The sequence below is a fragment of the Drosophila guanche genome, unplaced genomic scaffold, assembly GCF_900245975.1.
Source record: "Drosophila guanche unplaced genomic scaffold, DGUA_6, whole genome shotgun sequence".
NCBI lineage: Eukaryota > Metazoa > Arthropoda > Insecta > Diptera > Drosophilidae > Drosophila > Drosophila guanche.
The window spans coordinates 4945796-4963044 of record NW_022995752.1 but is presented as its reverse complement, the minus strand read 5'-3'; the positions used below and the strand labels follow the sequence as shown (position 1 = coordinate 4963044).

At 47.4% G+C, this 17249-nt stretch overlaps 2 protein-coding genes across 3 annotated transcripts; one reads left to right on the top strand and one right to left on the bottom strand.

Annotated features, from left to right (window-relative positions):
* The first annotated feature begins 1697 nt into the window (after positions 1 to 1697).
* On the top strand, positions 1698 to 9679 carry LOC117587911 (tiggrin). Of its 2 annotated transcripts, none has more exons than XM_034278893.1 (5): positions 1698 to 1859; positions 2637 to 2932; positions 2992 to 6263; positions 6331 to 7408; positions 9421 to 9501. In XM_034278893.1, the coding sequence occupies exons 2-5, from the start codon at positions 2647 to 2649 to the stop codon at positions 9426 to 9428; spliced, it is 4644 nt and encodes a 1547-aa protein (XP_034134784.1). In that variant the 5' UTR covers positions 1698 to 1859; positions 2637 to 2646; the 3' UTR covers positions 9429 to 9501. The 2 variants fall into 2 exon arrangements, with proteins under 2 accessions (XP_034134784.1, XP_034134783.1); XM_034278892.1 differs by having other exon boundaries at positions 1701 to 1859; positions 6331 to 9363; positions 9429 to 9679.
* Positions 9680 to 10519: 840 nt separating this feature from the next.
* LOC117587663 lies at positions 10520 to 13393 on the bottom strand. The gene is made up of 3 exons (XM_034278554.1): positions 12805 to 13393; positions 11521 to 11757; positions 10520 to 11462 (listed from the first exon to the last, which is right to left on the bottom strand). The coding sequence occupies exons 1-3, from the start codon at positions 12939 to 12941 to the stop codon at positions 10787 to 10789; spliced, it is 1050 nt and encodes a 349-aa protein (XP_034134445.1). The 5' UTR covers positions 12942 to 13393; the 3' UTR covers positions 10520 to 10786.
* Between the last annotated feature and the right edge of the window lie 3856 nt (positions 13394 to 17249).

Sequence of the window (17249 nt, the reverse complement as noted above, 5' to 3'; positions counted from 1 at the left end):
AAAATTCCCAGGGAAAAATCCCTACAGGGAAGAGAGAAAATTCTCAAGGGACATTTGAGAGAATAGAATTAATTAGATGGATGAAATTTATTAAATATACCATTATATACCGATATATATATATATATTGAACTCATGTCGTCGTTAAAACATCCCCAAAAGTAAATGTAAAAGTAATAAAATATATGTAGATTAAATGGTCATGCTGTACATTGGTGTGTAAGGTGCGTCCACATGACCATATATTTAGCAATATTTTAGAATCTTAGCCTAAAAGTATCGAAAGAGCGGCTAGGTGTCTAAGGAGAGCAATACTAACTCTCCTTTACTCCGCTTTACAGCACTAATTCCCATAGATGGCGCTGGTGGATCTTATTTTTAATTGAAAGTTGAACTTGAAATTATTCATTTGGCCCAAAAACCGGATACTGGCTAAGTAATATTTTTGCATTTTGTTGTTTACATTTTTCCTAAGAATCCCGTGAGTGTCTTCTTGCAGCTTATGAGTAGCCCCGCTCGTCATTAATTAAATTCGAGAAATATGTGTTTTTGTTTTATTTTCAAATCTGCTGAGTTTTATAGAACGCATTGAGACGTGGTGTCACAGGCAATACATCTCACACTCGCCCGTCGTCGAGCCAAACATAATGTGGTCAATGATTTATGAGCTTGTTGAGATTTGAGAGTGGCAAAAGAGCACTTCAGATATTATTCAGAGCGCCTCTGAGGGGATTCCTAGTAAAGAAAACAAAAAGAAATGAATGGAAAGCAAGAAATAATAGTCCGACCTATGGAACACATGTTAATAAGAGTTATTTTTTAAGAAGAAAGAAGTTCAAAGAAAAGTAAAGCGCTTTAAAGAACTGTCTCAATTGGCCACCTTTCAGCACTATTTTTTTTGACATTTTTTGTATACTCAATTCCATTTAAAATCGAAATTAAATCTGTCCAAAACTTGTTCAGTCATCTTGTGGTTGCATGCTAATTAGTCCACTAGAAATCCTAATATTCTAAGTGGAAGCCAGGATGCTGAAAAACCGCCACCGCTTGAACCTCTTTGCGGTTTTTGCTCTTTCCTTTTATCACGACAAATTGAATCTGTCCGGCCGTCAAGGTCACTTTTAAATTTGCATATTTCTTGTCTAATTGTTTTGAATCACTCACACAGTCTGAGACACCCAAACAGACACTCGTTAAGCAAACAAACCCACGCAAACCCCCCAATCTGTCATGTAATACAGTCGTTCTATGAGCATCTGTGAGCTGCTGCAGTTGGCAGTCGTCATGAGATCACGCAGGTATGTATATTCATATTCATTATTTCCATTCGAATATTGATCTATTGCCCGTTCAGAGTGCAAACAAAATGAAGCCACAGCCAGCGGATTGTGATTCACTTTGGAGGTGGTGGAATATGAGGTCATTAAGGCTGCCGATCGATTCGATTGCCATTCATAAACCGGACCGGCTTTCCGTTTGGGCAATGACGTCGCTAACTGAAACTATTATATATTGCGAGAAACATATATTTGTTTCAATTTTGAAGGAAATTCCCACAGAGAGAGCAAGTGATAAGCGCACATCTCTCTCTAAGAAGATTCTCCAATGATCTGTCGGTGCTCTCCCTCTCTCTGTCTGTCATTCTCTAACGCTGAGAATTTTTTCAATAAAAGATTAGATGCCTGCCGCTTGGCTGTCAGTTGCGGCAGCGCCACGAGGCGCAACGGTTGTTTCCATTTCGAAAACAAAATAAAATAAACGCAAAACGTAACGGAAAAGCTACAGCTAGAGTGCAGTGAAAGTACAGTGAAGTGTCCTGTGAAACGAACAATCTACGACAAGTGCAGCCACATTGGAAAGTGAGTAGAAATCAACAAAAAACACTCGAAAAATAAAGACAAAAAGTCTTGCACATAATTAAAAACGAAAATAAAATAATGAAATTTAAAAATAAACCAGCAGCAGCGACGCAGCAGCGTCTGCAGTGGCGCTCCAGAAATAAAAATAAAACTGAAAATTGGGCATGAGAAATGCATTGAAAACTGCTGGTGACCCATTTGGGAAAGAAAGAAAACGAAAGATAAGAACGAAAAATGTGTGTGTGATGTTTTGTCAAAGGTGTCTCAGAGTAAAGGAACTATATGTAGAACAGTTGTGATTGTTCTCATAACACGTTGCCATGTCCATGGCGCCCATTGGCATTCACTTATCACCCAACACCGGATGGAAAGGGAATTTCGAGGCCACATAGGTCCCTAAGCAAATACGAACCAAATTGATGAGCCTCCTCCCAATTAGAATAGAATACAATACCCGTACGATCCGGATAGGAATATGTGTGTTGTACGCCTTATATTATCGCCTGATTAACCTTTTGGGCGACCCATAGACGGCGATAATCCCCGTGCTCTGTGTGCCTGAATCTGGTCTAGATTCAACTTCAACAACGGGCCTTATCGGCAGCCCAAAAATACATTAAAGTAATACTTATATATAGTACATGACTAGGGCCCTCCAAAAGGGCAATTTCTGATTTCAATAATTTCCACCAAGGCCTCTCTCACTGGCTCTATAATTATATTTACAATTATTTGATGAATGACACACTTTCCTGCCTTTTCCGCTGTTCTTTGCAGGTTTTCCGGTATGAGAGCTTTGGGTTTGTGTGGCCTGCTCTTGGCTGTGGCCAGCAGTCAGGGCTACGAGGGATACTCCAGATCGAGTTATAGCTCACGTCAGTCATCGTCTTCGTATGGCGGTGGACAGACATCATCCCAAGGTTCCTCCTACGTGCAGTCTGCACCACAACTGAGCACCTGGGCCTATGCACACTTTAACGATGTGCGAGAGCTGGCGAATCATTTGAAGCAGGAATACAATGCGCTCTCCCAGGGTGCCAGCAATAGCATGGGCTATGGAGGATCCTGGAGCGGTGAGTTCTCAGTCTATTCCCCCACAAAACTCTCTTTCTATAAGCCTCTACTCACACAGCTTCAATTTTGGATCTTTGCGGCAAGAGTGCTGGCCAATTGGATGCTTTGAGCTCTCAGCTTAGTCAGCAACTGGTGGCGGACATGCGACAGGGCAGCCTCAGCTATGCCACCATTTCACAGCCAAATTTCTTTGAGTCAAAGGCCGCCGAGCTGCTGGAACGCTTCTCCAGCAATGTGAGCGACAATCTGCAGCAGAGCGTTGACTTGAGCTCCTTCCAGCCTGTGGACTTGAGTGGCTTTGATGAGGTCAAGAACTATGCCTATCCCGCCGAGGTGAAGGTTATCGATGGCAAGACCTATGTGGTGCATCGCAACTGCACAGAGGCCACCAAGCTGACGGGCAACTATGGGAATGCGGCACAAATGAATCAGGGTTTCTATACGCAATCGCAGACTTCCATCCCAGCTGGCAGCAGCACCACTACCACCATTACGAGGAAGAAGACCATCCACGATTGGGTGCGCGAGAATATGGAACCCACTGTCGTGGGCTACAATTCGGTGGTCCATGTGGATGGAGGTTTGCGAGGTGCCCCACTGGCCATACCCAGTGCCTACAATCAGATTAGCTCTCCCGGCTCCAGCTCCACTGTGGTTATACGGAGATTTAACAAGACCATTACCACACATCCAGATGGCACCAGCTCTGTGGGTGGCTCCGAGTCACAGCAGCGCTGGCAGGATGGCAAATTGGTGCTCGACGAACAGCGTCCCTTTGGGCAGTCTTCGGTGCCTCGGGACGAGCAGTGGAAGCGGGAGGAGCGGGAGCGGTTCTTCTGGTATCTGACCACACCGCAGAGACTGGAGGACTGGCAGCGTCAGCAGGAGGATCGGCTGTTGGGTGTGGTGGAGCGCTATCACATCACACTGCCCATGCTGGAGGAGTTCCATCGCCGCGAGCTGTCGCGCTACCAGGCATTGCTCGGACAGTACCAGTCGCAGGTGCAGGATGCCAGCGCCTGGCAGAGGCAGGAGCGCAGTCGCCTGGACTGGCTGATACATCAGAACAGCTTCTCGGCCCAAGACATTGATCGCTGGCAGCAGGAGAATGGCAGGAAGCTGTCACAGCTGGCCCAACAGCATGGTGTCAGCCAAGATCAGCTGCAGCAATGGCAGCGACAAGAACTGCAGCGTTTACATGTTTATTTCGACAAGGTAAACGAATCGCTGGCGCCACAGGTGCCACAAGCGTATCCCACATCAAGCTCACTCACGGAGGACAACACCAAGGAGCAGCAGCGTCTGGATGAGCTGATACGCCAGCACAATGCCACAATTGCCGCACTCCAGAGCTCCATTTGGAACGATCAGCAGCGACTGAAGGATCTTTCCATCAAGTACCAAGGGGACATGCAGAACCAAACCCAATGGCTGCGCGGTGAGGTGGCACGCATTGGGGATCTCATCAAGGAGCAGAACGAACAGGTATCCAAGATCTCCGCCTGGCAGAGCTCGGAGCGTGCGCGCCTAGAGAACATTCTGCGCCAGCATCAGGGCTCCGTGGGAGATCTGCAGCAGCAGATGATCCAGGATCGCAACTACATCCAGAATCTTGCCACCAAATATCGTGTGAGTGTCGACGAGCTGGAGAAGTGGCAGCGGGAGGAGCTGCAGAGACTGCAAGTGCGCGGACAGCAGCAGCTGGAGGAGCACATCAAGGACTGGCAAATCAGCGTCAGCATGAACCTGCGCGACATTGTGGGACAGAATCAGCTGACCATGGAGGAGTTCCAGAACTCCATTATCAACGATCGCTCTAGGCTTGAGCAAATGGCACGCATGTACAAGGTAAAGGTGGAGGAGATCGAGGGCTGGATCAAGAGCGAGCTGAAAAAGTTCCAGTCGGAGGGTCTGCTCAAGCAAGTCGAACAGGAGCTGGTTCTCTGGCAGCAGAAGGAGCGCGAGCGCCTGCAGCAGCTGGTCCAGCACAACTCCCTGACAGTCGAGCAGCTGGAGGCCAAGATCAAGAGCGATCAAACGCACTTCTTCGAGCTGGCCAACACCTACCAGGTGCGCGTCGAGGATATTCAGGAGTGGCTGAAGAAGGAACTGTTGCGCCTGCAGAACGAGGGTCTGGTCAAGGCTGAGGCTCTCAAGGATTGGCAGCAGGTTGAGCGCGTAGAAATCTCCAAGCTGGTGCAACAAAACAAATATTCCCTAGAGGACTTTGAGCGAAAACTCCTAGCCGATCGGGCGCGTCTGCAGGATCTGTCCAGCACCTACAACGTGCAGGTCTCGGAGATTGAAAAGTGGATCCAGGCTGAGGGCGATCGGCTGCAGCGCGAGGGTCGCCTCCGCATGGAGACGGAACTCAATCACTGGCAGAAGATCGAGCGCCAGCGCCTGCTGGATCTGATCAACAAGAATGACCTGTCCATCGATGAGATCGAGACAAAGATCAGTCGCGATCAGACGCATCTTTATAGCCTCGCACAGCAGCATCAGGTGCGCGTGGAGGAGATCGAGCAATGGATCAAGCAGCAGATCCAGAAGCTGCAGGACGAGGGACTCATCGAGATGCAGCGCCTCAAGAACTGGCAGCTGGAGTGGCGGGGAAACCTCACCAATATGGTACAGGATCGCGACTTTACCGTCGAGGAGTTCCACAAGTGGCTGTTGAAGGATCGCGCCCAGCTGCAGAGCCTGGCCATGCAGCACAATGTGCAAATCGAGGAGATCGAGCAGTTTGTCAAGAAGGAGGAGCAGCGATTCATTGGCATGGGTTTGTTGAAGCCCAGCGAGAAGCTCACCAACTGGCAGGAGGTGGAGCGTCTCCATCTCAAGAATCTCGCCCAGCAGCAGTACAAATCCACGGAGCAGCTGGAGGCACGCCTGCGGCAGGATCGTGAGCTGCTCGAGCGCCTCGCGCGTCAGTACAGCGTGCAGGTGGAGGAGATTGAGCTCTGGATGAAGCAGGAGCTGGCTCGCATGCGCGACGAGGGACAGCTGCAGATCGATAATCTGACATCCTGGCAGCTGGCAGAACGCGAACGCCTCGAGGCTCTAATCAGCCAGAACAAACAGTGGAGCGCCGAGGAGCTGCGCGCCGAGTTGGAGAAGGATCGCGAACATATGCAGACCATGGCCTTTCAGTATCACACCTCAGTGGAGGAAATTGAACGCTGGGTTCAAGCGGAGATTGAGCGACTGAAGCAGCAGGGAAAGCTAAACATCGAGCAGCTCTCGGCGTGGCAGAGAACCGAACAGCAGCGCATTTTGTCGCTCCTCCAACAGCACTCGAATATCACATTGGAGCAGTTCCAAGCCAAGGTAAGGAGGAGACATTCCGCTTACCCAATCGATTTTTTATCCCAAAATTATTTATAATTTTTTGCAGGTGCAAAACGATCGTCGTTTCTTAATCAAACTGGCCGAGCAGCATCATGTGAGCGTTGTGGAGGTCGAAACCTATGTCAAACAAGTGATTGAGGACCTGCACAAGAAGGGCCAATTTGAAATGGAGCAGCTGCAAAACTGGCAGCTGGTGGAACGTGATTACATCAAGAATTTGATTGCCGAGTACAAGAATGGATTGTCTACGGCGGAATACGAACAAAAACTGCTCGCGGATCGCGCTCATCTCAATCAGCTGGCGGATCAGTATCGCCTCAGTGTGGAGCAGATCGAGCAGTGGATGGTCTCCGAGCTGAAGCGGCTGCGCGGCCACACAGAGTCCTCGCTGAAGAGTCTCAGTGCCTGGCAGGTGGCCGAGTTGGAGCGCCTGCAGAATCTCGTCAAGCAGCAGAATCATCTGACCTACGTGGAGTTTGAAATGGAATTGAACCAGGAGCGAGAACGTCTGCAGAAGCTGGCCAATCAGTACTCTGTGAATGTGGTGGAGATTGAGGAGTGGCTGCGCCAGCAGTTGGTCAACCTAAAGACCACGGGACAGGGCAAGGTAGAGAATCTAACCAAGTGGCAGGCTCTGGAACAGCAGCGTCTCATTGAGCTGTTGCTGAAGAAGCAGCAGGAACTGCCCTACGAGGATGTGGAACGTGAGCTGACCAAGGACCACGACCGCCTCGAGAGTCTCTCGCAGACGCACCACGTAAGCATCGATCAGGTGGAGCAGTGGTCACGCGAGGAACTGAAGCGTCTGCAGAGCTCTGGCTTGGTGCAGTTTGAACAGCAGACTCAGTGGCAGCAGCAGATCAGCCATGGCTTCAACGACTGGCTGCAGCAGCAGCGAAATGGCGCCAGCTACCAGGAGTTTGTGGACTTCCTGAAGCGAGACAAGCAGCGATTGGATGGCATTGCCAGCGACTATCATGTGACGGTCGAGCAGGTGGAGAAGTGGGTGCAAAAGGAGGCGGCACGACTCTCCCTCATTGGCGTCATTGATCGGCCACAGAATAATGTCAAGTACGAGGAGATTGTCAACATTTGGGAGGATCAGCAGCAGCAGCAGCAGCAGCAACCCAGCTGGAAGACGGATCTGTTGTCGCGTTTGAGAAGCGTCACCAAGTGGCGTCCCATGACGCGGCAGGAGTTTGAGAGTTATTTGATCCGCAACAAGGCCGTGCACGAGCAGATTGCCCGACAGTACCATGTGACCATTGAGGACATTCATCTCTGGCTGGAGAATAGTGCCCAGAAGGAGGGTCTCATCACGGTGCCCGTTGTGTTGGAGGCGTGGCAGCTGCAGGAGCAGCAGCACATCCAGGATCTGATTAATCAGCAGCAGCGCAAGCAGCGTAAGTGGACCATCGAGGAGCTGGAGCTGAGGCTGAACAATGACCAGAAGCATCTGCAGGAGGCCATCCAGCAGTATCGCGTGACCATTGAGGAGCTCAAGGCCTGGTACAAGGATGAACTGAAGCGTCTGCTGGATCAACGCAAGATCGATCGTGGTTCGGCGTTGTCCTGGCAGAGCCGAGAGCTGGAGCGGATCTATCTGCAGGCCGTGAACAAGCCAGACATTGGCAGGCAGGCGCTGGAGACACTGCTGCTCAGGGATGTCCACGTTTTGGCCCCACAATATCAGATATCAGTGGAGACTTTGCGCCTCTTCATCCACGAGAAACTTAGTCGCTTTGCGGACATGGGCCTCACCTCGGACACCGTTCGACAGGTGAACAACTGGCACGAACAGGAGCGCATACGCCTGCGGGAGGTGGCCAGCAAGTTGGTCATCACTGAGAAGGAGCTGTTGGAGTTCATTTCGCACGATGACAACTTCCAGAACCAATTGGCTCAGGTCTACCAGGTGGGTCTGGCACAACTGGCTCCCGTTCAGCGCATAATTATTGGCAACTTGAACAAGGAGCAGCAGCTGGAGCAGCGTCAGCTGAACTATCTGACCAACTGGCAGCGTCGCGAAAGGGATCGCCTGTACGAGTTTATACGCACCCAGAACATGACGCAGACACAGCTGAAGAGCTGGCAGAACCAGGACACGAAGCTGCTGCAGGACTTTGCCAGCAAGTACGAGATCTCCGTGCAGGAGCTCAAGGAGTGGCAGAAACTCGAGCTGGAGCGCATCCAGAAGGTTGCCTACTACTACGGCATGACGCAGAGCGATCTGCAGCAGTTCCGCGAGGGCGAACTCCGTTGGCTGACCTACGCGAATCATCGCAAACTAATGTCCGCCGCCGAGGCACAGAACTGGGAGAAAGCCCACAAATGGACGCTGGGCAGGCTGCAGAGCAGATATGGAAAGTTTGGTCAGGAGTTGGTCATCTGGCGGCGTGTTTTGTATCTCCTGAGTCAGGGACTGATTGATCTGCCTGCGGGTGGCAGTGCCGATGGTGGCTATGTCGTGGATCCTGGCAGCACCAATGCCACGCATGTGTACAGGCCCATCTTCTCCAAGGATCGTGGGGATCAGCCTCCACACACGTACGAGGAGTCCTACGATGAGACAGATGAGCCTGGACTAGAGGGTGAGACACGCACGCCACGTCCCTACCCCCGTCCATCGCCCATTCTGTCCACCCCGTTGCCGCCGCTGCCCTACAGTCGCAGCTCATCGCCCAGCGGTGGCTACGAATACAGTCGCCGCGACTACACCTTCAATGTGCCCGTGGGTGGCGCCTCAGCCTCGGCCAGCGGCGGACCCACTGGCTCATCGGCCAGCGCGAGCGCCACCTTGGGCAAATGGAGTCGTGCCGCCGGCGAGGAGCCTCAGGTCGAGGACTTGGGCCAACAGCAGCAGGTGGATCTGGGCTGGAACGAGGGACAGCAACAGCAGGTGGGGGAGGATGCGGACTGGAATGCCAAATATGAGGCGGGACAACAGCAGTCACAGAATCTCGAGGACTTTGGACAGCAGCAGCAGCAGGTGGAAGTGGAGGATCTGAGTGGTTTGGGGGCAGGTGGACGTTATACTGGCCACAGCTCCAGTGGACAGCTGCAGCAGACTCCTTCAAAGGTGAGTCTTGATCACAATAAACCTCTAAAGAGTCTCTCTAATAAACTTCCTTCCATTTCATTTAGCAACTGGAAGTGGAGGCCACCGCGGAGCCTTCGTTCTGGGATAAGCTCAAGAGCAAGATCGGTTAGACGGTCCTATGAAGAAACGCAAGAAACTGCCATTTATCGAATACTTTACGAATAGTTACGATTTGTTAAACGAAACCCAAACCACACAAACTTTAAATATATATTTTCTAAAAACGTTTCTTTAATATTTAGTCTATAAATAAATAAATGAGATTTTGAGAAAGGTCACACTAGTACCAGCCACACACAAACTAATTATTACTGAATAAGTGCCTCTTTCATAGAGGATTTTCTGCTCCTCCCCTAACTCTTTTACACTCTGCCTTGAGAGACTTTCTGTTCCTCTATTTCTCGATTTTTAAAGACCTAATCTTTTTGTATTTCATTAATAAACTTTGAAAATATAATAGGCTCTGTTTTTGTTTGTTTTGGTTTGCTCATTTCTCTACGCAAAATATAAACAGTTTCAAATGCGATTATTATAAATAGGTATTAGCTATAGGAAAATTAAGTTCTCTGTTCTCTGATCTCTGTGCTGTGCTAATCTTGCGGGTTTTACGATATGCTTGAAGAAGGCTGTATTTAATGTTATATTTTTTGGGAAATTGTTTCTGGGATTAGAGATCTCCATTCCGATCTGCTGATGGAATGGCTCTTAGGCTAGGCACTTCATTTGCTTTGGATCATCAGATACAACAGTGCACGCTCGTTGGTAGAGTACGGGAATTGGATTGGAGGTGTTGGATTTGGGAGGAGAATAAATACTCAATGGTGATAAATGGTGATCGTTTAAATGCCAATTTGGCAGATTAAAACATAAATATAATTGAGACAGAGTTAAAGAATTTATATATAAAGAATTAATCTCTGCAAATAAAGCCAATTTTTTGTTTACATTTTCTGAAACTTCGCAGGTGACAAGCTTGGGAGTTCTGTGAGGTCAATAATGGATTGTACACAAGATTTGTTGGATAAAAATGAATTTAAATAGGAGTTGGAAGGAGAAAAATTGATTATTAGTTCCAACAAAAAATAAATTTAAAATTAATCTAAATAAAAAACAGGGAGCTAAGTTGTGCACTCGTAATTTCTATGGCACCTCTAAAATTCACTCGCTTAAGTACATTTTCATTCCTTAGAGCGTGCACTGTTTTGTGTTGTTTGGAATCTACGGGATACCCATCTATGTATGTATATCTTTATATCTATGTATGTCTTTGGTATTAATCAATTATTCTATTACAATATACAGTGTAAGAGTAGTGAGACTCCTCCAAAGAATCCTCCTCACATTCAAATGATCTTTTACATGCCTTAGAATACTCATATGTACATCGAATCCTCTTTCGAAATCAACTTATGGATGCCTCCAGCTCGGAGCCACCTCCAAAATGCGTGGCCCTAAACTGTAGACCCTCCGTGACCTCCCCGACGACAGCGACAGCTCCCATGCTCAGTCCATCGCCTGTCTCTTGGAGCACATGATGCTTCAGTTGCTCGATTTGATGCAGCAGTTTAAGTGTCTCATCGTCCAGATTGTCGTCCTCTTGGCGCAGCTGCAGCTGCTGTTGCCGCTCCTCATCGACATCCCATTCGAGCGACTCGGGTGTGGAGATGTGCGACCACGAGTTCTGTGTGGATGAACAGCAGGAGGTTCGCGTGAAGGAGCCACCATGCCGATGGCTGCCCAAACGGGGATATCGACCGGCTCCGTGTCGTCCATGGCTGCCTGCAGCCATCGATGCAGCTGTCGCTAGTTGGTCCAGGGAAGCGTAACGCGGCTGTTTGGCCGCCATCGGTGGGGTGTTCTCTGTCGCTGGCTTCTCCTTTTGCAGCTCCTTCTGCTCCTGCTGGTAGTTTCGCAGCTGCGAGTACTCGTGCTCCCACTCCAAATCCAACGAAGAGCTGGCCCTCGAGCTGGCCATCCGCTGATAGTTGCCATGCATCTCGGTCTCCTTGCTGGGCGTTGCCTGGGCATTGAGCAGCTTGAAAACATCCAAATTCTGCAGCTGTATATCGGAAATTGCACTACAGTAAGGAACAGAGTTATTGGAGTTGATTTACGACTGGCGTATGTTCATTTCACCTGTCATTCTGTAGCTTCGCATAGCTCGGCTGTTGCTCCCAGTACTTGTCCAGGAACTGGGGGCATTGCTGTTTCCTTTTGAACTTCAGAATGCGATAGACAAGGGCGCGTCGCTGCTGGCATCGCTGTGCTCCACCTGTCGTCCTCCCCCTGTCGCTCGATATGAGCTCTGTCTCGGGCTGCTCCTGCTCAACCAGCTCGTCTGTGGCCAGCCTGGCCCTGGGCCTGCGTCGACGCCTGAAAGTGGCAAAATGCATTGTATTTTCAGTGCATACGTTGCACCTTTTGTGGTCTTCGATATGGCGTTTGGTGTTGTTTTCCTCGTTTGTTCGCTCGATTATTGTTGGGGTATATTAGTTTTTGGGATGATTAGTTGGTGGATAATAATATGCAGGGCTGCATGTTGCTATGTAGTTGTGGTTAGTGTTTTAGAACGATGGATAGTGCTGTGGAGCGATCGATGGTGCTGCATAACGATCGATGGTGTTGTGTAACGTTTTACAGTGTTGGCTAGCATACAATATGTGGCTATTTTAATTCACATTTGTTGGTTGACCTATTTTCATATGAACAACTTGTAGAGCCTTCGTTTATGAAAGAAGTTTTCAAGTAATGCAAAAGTAAACTATCACAGAAATTGGTTTGGAATTGGTTCTCCATCCTAGTTTACTGTTGCAGCATGTTAATCGCTCCACTAATTCGATCAAATTTTTAGTGCCTCACCAGAGGGGTGCATAGGGTATAGTTCACGTTCGCTTGATTTGATTAACTTGTGGCTTTTGTTTCCCTTGTTTATGTGTGACCAACAACCAACCCCACTTGCTGGGGCAATCCATTCCATGCACATATCCGTGGAAGCCTCGTCGTCTGTGGCATTATTTGTGGCAACATGCAGGCCCTCGAGCATTGCATACTTTCAGGCTGTTGACCCTTCATTCTCCATTGAACGGAGTAGGCTACCGACAAAGTGTATCCCCCTACTCGCAAATTATGTTTGCTTATGCAATTTGGACGACGACGACGTCGACTAAGGGGCTCGGACAGCAAGCGTGCAGCCATTTAATGGAGCAATTCTAGCGCTAATTAGTAAGCCAAACCCCCAACCCTCTTTTTGATTGTGCCCCTAAGCTCGTATTGATTGGGGGGCAACGCGCTTATTGGATTTGGAACTACTTCCTACTACACTTTTGTGCGCGCCACACATTAAACGAAATTAAATTTAAATTAACTTCTGTACCGCGGTGTCACTCCCAAGGGAGAGCAGAAGGAGACCGGAGACCTTACCAAAGCCAGCTGTTGGCAGCTGCCGCTGACGGCACACAGGAAGAGGACGAGGCCGTGGAGGAAGACGATGCTGTGGATGTTCTGGAGCTGTTGGAATTTGTGGCAGCTGTGACGCAGCTGCCAAGACATGAACCCATGCTCCAGGGCTCCACGGTAGGTGCGTAAAAGTAGGCCAAACCGCGGAGCAGCAGCAGCTCTTTGGTTCCCGCTGCCTGCTGCCTCTCCTCCTTTGTTGGCTTTCACGTTATTGTTGCTTCCGCTGTTAATTGGTGGTGCCTCATGATGCGGCGACCTGCCACTGCCTGCTCCTGCTGCTGCTGCTTGCCTTGCCTTTGGGTCAAGGCCTGTGGTTCTTGTCGCTGATTTTTTCGGCTATTGTTTTGGCTCTGGAAAAGCGTATTTCAATGCAACTTCGCGTCTATACACACGCGCACGGACACAAAGAACAAAACGTATACAACTGCTTTGCATGCGCCCCGTTAGCAGACGTCACTGGGTGACGCACCCCGCGTCCATGGCGATACCAAAGACTATTTAAGGGTATGGAACGGAACCAAGCGACAAAGTTACTGTTTTCCCTCGGCAGCTGGCAGCTGATGGCCGGGCGGGGTGGTGGGGCGCGCGACTTTTGACAATCAGCTGATTGCCATGCTCTCTGCTCGCTCTCTTTTTGACTTTTTGCTTTCTTTTTGAGCTGTCAAGTTGCTTGGAAGTTCAAGTTGGAAGTACCAATTGCACTTTAATCGAACTTGGAAAGTTTATAGGCGCGAAAGCTTTCGGATAAAGCTTCCCCAGAGTAAAATGGGGTAATACCGGTATATTTTAAGGGTGCACAGTTAACAGGGGGATGTGAGAGCGCTGCTGTACTCTCTTAGAACTGTAACATTTTGTTTGAAGGGGGATTGCGCTTTTATAAGGCATGTTAACTATAACAGTAGGCAAAGAGAATGCCTTTGGCCTAACATTGAGCTGATAAATATCCCTTAAAAGCTATGAGAATTATTTGCATAGCAGATCTCTGTTACCTACCCCTACGAAGTACTGAATGTTTCGAGTCAAAGAATGTTACGGTTGTCCTTGGCTAATTCTCTGTTAGAACGTACGTGGCACAATATTTTACTTATCTACTAGATCACGCAGAAAATGAGATACGTTTTATTCTTGGAAAAAGTTTGGAAGTTTGACGCATGATTTGCCAATAAACAAATCTTGAAACTAAGTATGCTCCGCATACAATTAAAGTTCCTCAACTCTTTTAAGAGCTACTACACAAGAAACCGAGTTGGAAAAACAAAAGAGTAGGTGAGGAGAGCCGCTAGAAAATGATAGATATAAAAATAGCACAAATATAGAGAATAATACATAGACATAGGGAGTACTTAGTTAAGAGGTTTCCACCATAATATTTACTGAATTTATTGGCTACATTTTCACTTAAATTTCTTCTCATTTCCATTTTAAAAATGAAGAAGCTGTTTCATGGTTCAAGGCACTTCAATGATAAATATGTTTGTATTATCAAATCACTTAGTGTCTTACACATTCTTTTCGCCCTTTTTGAACAAGTTTACCACAAAAGGCATCATACAAAGACATTTTGAATTCTGCCTAAATTTCAGAGTTTGTGTTAAGCCCAGCATCTTAATTATTTTCCCTTGCGTACACAAAACACTTTAGTCTTACAGCTGCTGCCCCCCTTTTTTCGGGGTTGATCTCTAACTTTTCTCACACATTCATCTCACATGATAAACATTAAACGCATTTGTTCCAAACATTAAGAGTTTTGTAAGCACTTGCATTGGACATGGTAACAGCTGTTAACAGCAGCATGTGGATGTAGCTGTGGCTGTGCCTGTGCCTGTTAAATGCGGCTGTAAACAGATGTAAATGTAACATAAATCACGGCCAACCACAACATTTGTTTATCTTTTTAACAGGCGGCTGGAGCCGAAGCAACTGCCAGACACGACCTCACACGACCAGCCACGAGACAGGCATCCTACTTCGGGATGCTGAGTCGCGCGTCTCGGCTGCTTGATTTGTTCAATCGCGTGGCATCGTGTCTCAGTGCTAAATATACCGTTGCGCGCGGCAGTCGTGTTTAGTTCGTGCTCAAAAATCTCTTTCGAATCGCTGTGCGGTGTCCTTAGTAGTCTCTTTCACGTGGCATTCCCACGACATGTGTTTGTGGAAATAATATTATCTCTGATCCATTAATAATTACAAAATTGTGCTCTTAATCAACGTTTGTGTGCTAGTGTTTATTTTGATTTGCCATGCCACCGCAAATCATGTTATTGTTGCAACGTTCCCCGAATTGTTGTTGATTTTTGGGGTCTCCCGTTTTACCGGCTCGCGGTGGTGGCGTCTCGTGGTCTATCGTTCTACTAATTCAATTATGTTGCAAATAAAAAAATGAAGACAGCATCAGCCATAGCAGCGACAGAAGGAAACATGGAAAGGCGTTGTTCTACTGTCGTCTCGCTGGTCTATTTATAAATTGATTTGCTGATTCCAACTGACAATTCGCCCTCAGATGGTCTACCACACTGCTGCAGACAGTCAGTCAGCCAACCAGCCCCACTGCACAGAACAGACCAGACCAGACCAGACTGGAGCAGATATGTTGCTGCTACGGTGAGTTATTAGCGCAGATAATGGGGAAATTTGCACAAGGAGCAGAGCGTAAAGATTAAGCGGAGAGGGAGATTGAATTCGCAGAATACATATTGGATTCATTTGTGAGCACCCCAAGAACTTTTGATGCTAGTCATGATCAGGGTTCAATAACCGGTGGGAAAATTTACGGTACAACGAGATCATGAGAATAAATACATCAAGAAAGCGTCTATGCAGCCATGCACACATATATTTATAAATAGCTCTCCCTTGGGTTTTCGCAAATAGCTAAAATTTGTGGAACTCAACAGAAAAACAAAACTAATATTGAGCTATGCATAGCTTGATAAGAAATGATATCTGGAAAGATAACTCTACATATATTTTATTTAAATTTTGTATGAGTGTCTGATGGATATTTTCAGTTTCTATTGAAGTTCTATGAAGCTTGTTAAGATATTTTATGGTCGTTTTTCCAGCTATGTGGTTGGTTGTAGTTCGTAGTTCGTAGCTGTCATCGAAAATCGTTGCTTGATCATTTAAAATTATATCCATCCCAGCTGATAGCATCCAACTGCATTGCAATTGATGGCTGTATCGAAGCTGTCATGCTGCTAAGCTCGTTTCCTCATCGATAATAATCTTTCCCAATTAACAAACGATCAACACTGACTGCCCTGCTGTCATTAGACACATTGAAGTGCTATATAAAGTCTATTTGCTCTGGCATCGATAATAAACGCCTTAAGCAAGTATTTGGCACAAACTAAATGGGATTTCATGTCGTCTCCATTCGCTTTCACTAATGGTAATGTTATGGCCAGCTGCTCTTACTTCCGCTCCCAGTCTGATAACCAATGCTACCAATAAACCCACTTCTATGGCCTTGCCACCGCCGTGAGTTATTAAACACTTTTGCTGTCTTGCATTGTTGGTTTATGCGGGTGCGCCGCCCCAGAAGAAGCTGCAAATGTTGCCTTTTGTGCTCTGGCTTCATTTCTTCAGTTGTTTATGCGCGGCAGCAGCAGGAGTAGGAGCGGGAAGAGTAACAGCAGAAACTGCAGCTCCATTGAGCCAACCGTTGAACGGCGCTCCTTCCGTCCATCTATTTCCACACCCCCCTCGGAAGTTCTCTGCCACTCTGTCCCTTTTCTGCTGAATCCAGCGTATTAACCTCTTTGGGTAAAGTTTTCCACCGTCTGCAGAACTATGCGCATGAAAAATCACGCTGCTGAGCATTGAAGTAAACTTTCTTCATGTACCATCCCCCCACTATATAGTTAAATATATGTATGTATGTGTGTAGTATGTATATTTATGGAGGTACGGTATACATATTTATTTAACAAAAGCATTTACGCTTTGCACTGGCAGGCCCAGCGTGTTAAATGCAGTTGCCTTGTTGTCAATGAGGCAGCTACCTTTAATGGCCATTTTCCAGAAGAAGGTGGAAAATGCGGCAGGACAGGGCGTTGCAAACAGTGGCAGGGCGTTGAGAATACTGTGCTTAAATTTCCAGGATTTTAAAGTGCTTAAAACTGGGCCGGCATGGACAGATGAAGTGCTGGATTAAGCTGTAATTAAAAGTAGTGAAAAAATTAATCTGAAAAATCGACGAGAAATTATGGTTGGCGATTCCATTTTTTTACGAAATACATCGGAGATCAGTGATATTTTTCGCTTGAAATCTACTCTGTAATAATAATAATAAATTTAATCTCTCATTGAAATCTTGATGCCAAGCGGATGCTGTTCCTCCTGATAATCTTACAGATGTCCGTGTTGCATGTTTTTGTAAATTGTAATCTTGTCGACAGACGCTGATT

Coding starts and splice junctions, on each gene's coding strand:
- LOC117587911 (XM_034278892.1), top strand. CDS start 2,647: ATGAGAGCTTTGGGTTTGTGTGGCCTGCTCTTGGCTGTGGCCAGCAGT. Junction 2,933..2,991: donor CTATGGAGGATCCTGGAGCG/GTGAGTTCTCAG, acceptor CTACTCACACAG/CTTCAATTTTGGATCTTTGC. Junction 6,264..6,330: donor TGGAGCAGTTCCAAGCCAAG/GTAAGGAGGAGA, acceptor AATTTTTTGCAG/GTGCAAAACGATCGTCGTTT.
- LOC117587663 (XM_034278554.1), bottom strand. CDS start 12,941: ATGGGTTCATGTCTTGGCAGCTGCGTCACAGCTGCCACAAATTCCAAC. Junction 11,758..12,804: donor GCTGCCAACAGCTGGCTTTG/GTAAGGTCTCCG, acceptor TGCCACTTTCAG/GCGTCGACGCAGGCCCAGGG. Junction 11,463..11,520: donor GCGAAGCTACAGAATGACAG/GTGAAATGAACA, acceptor TCCTTACTGTAG/TGCAATTTCCGATATACAGC.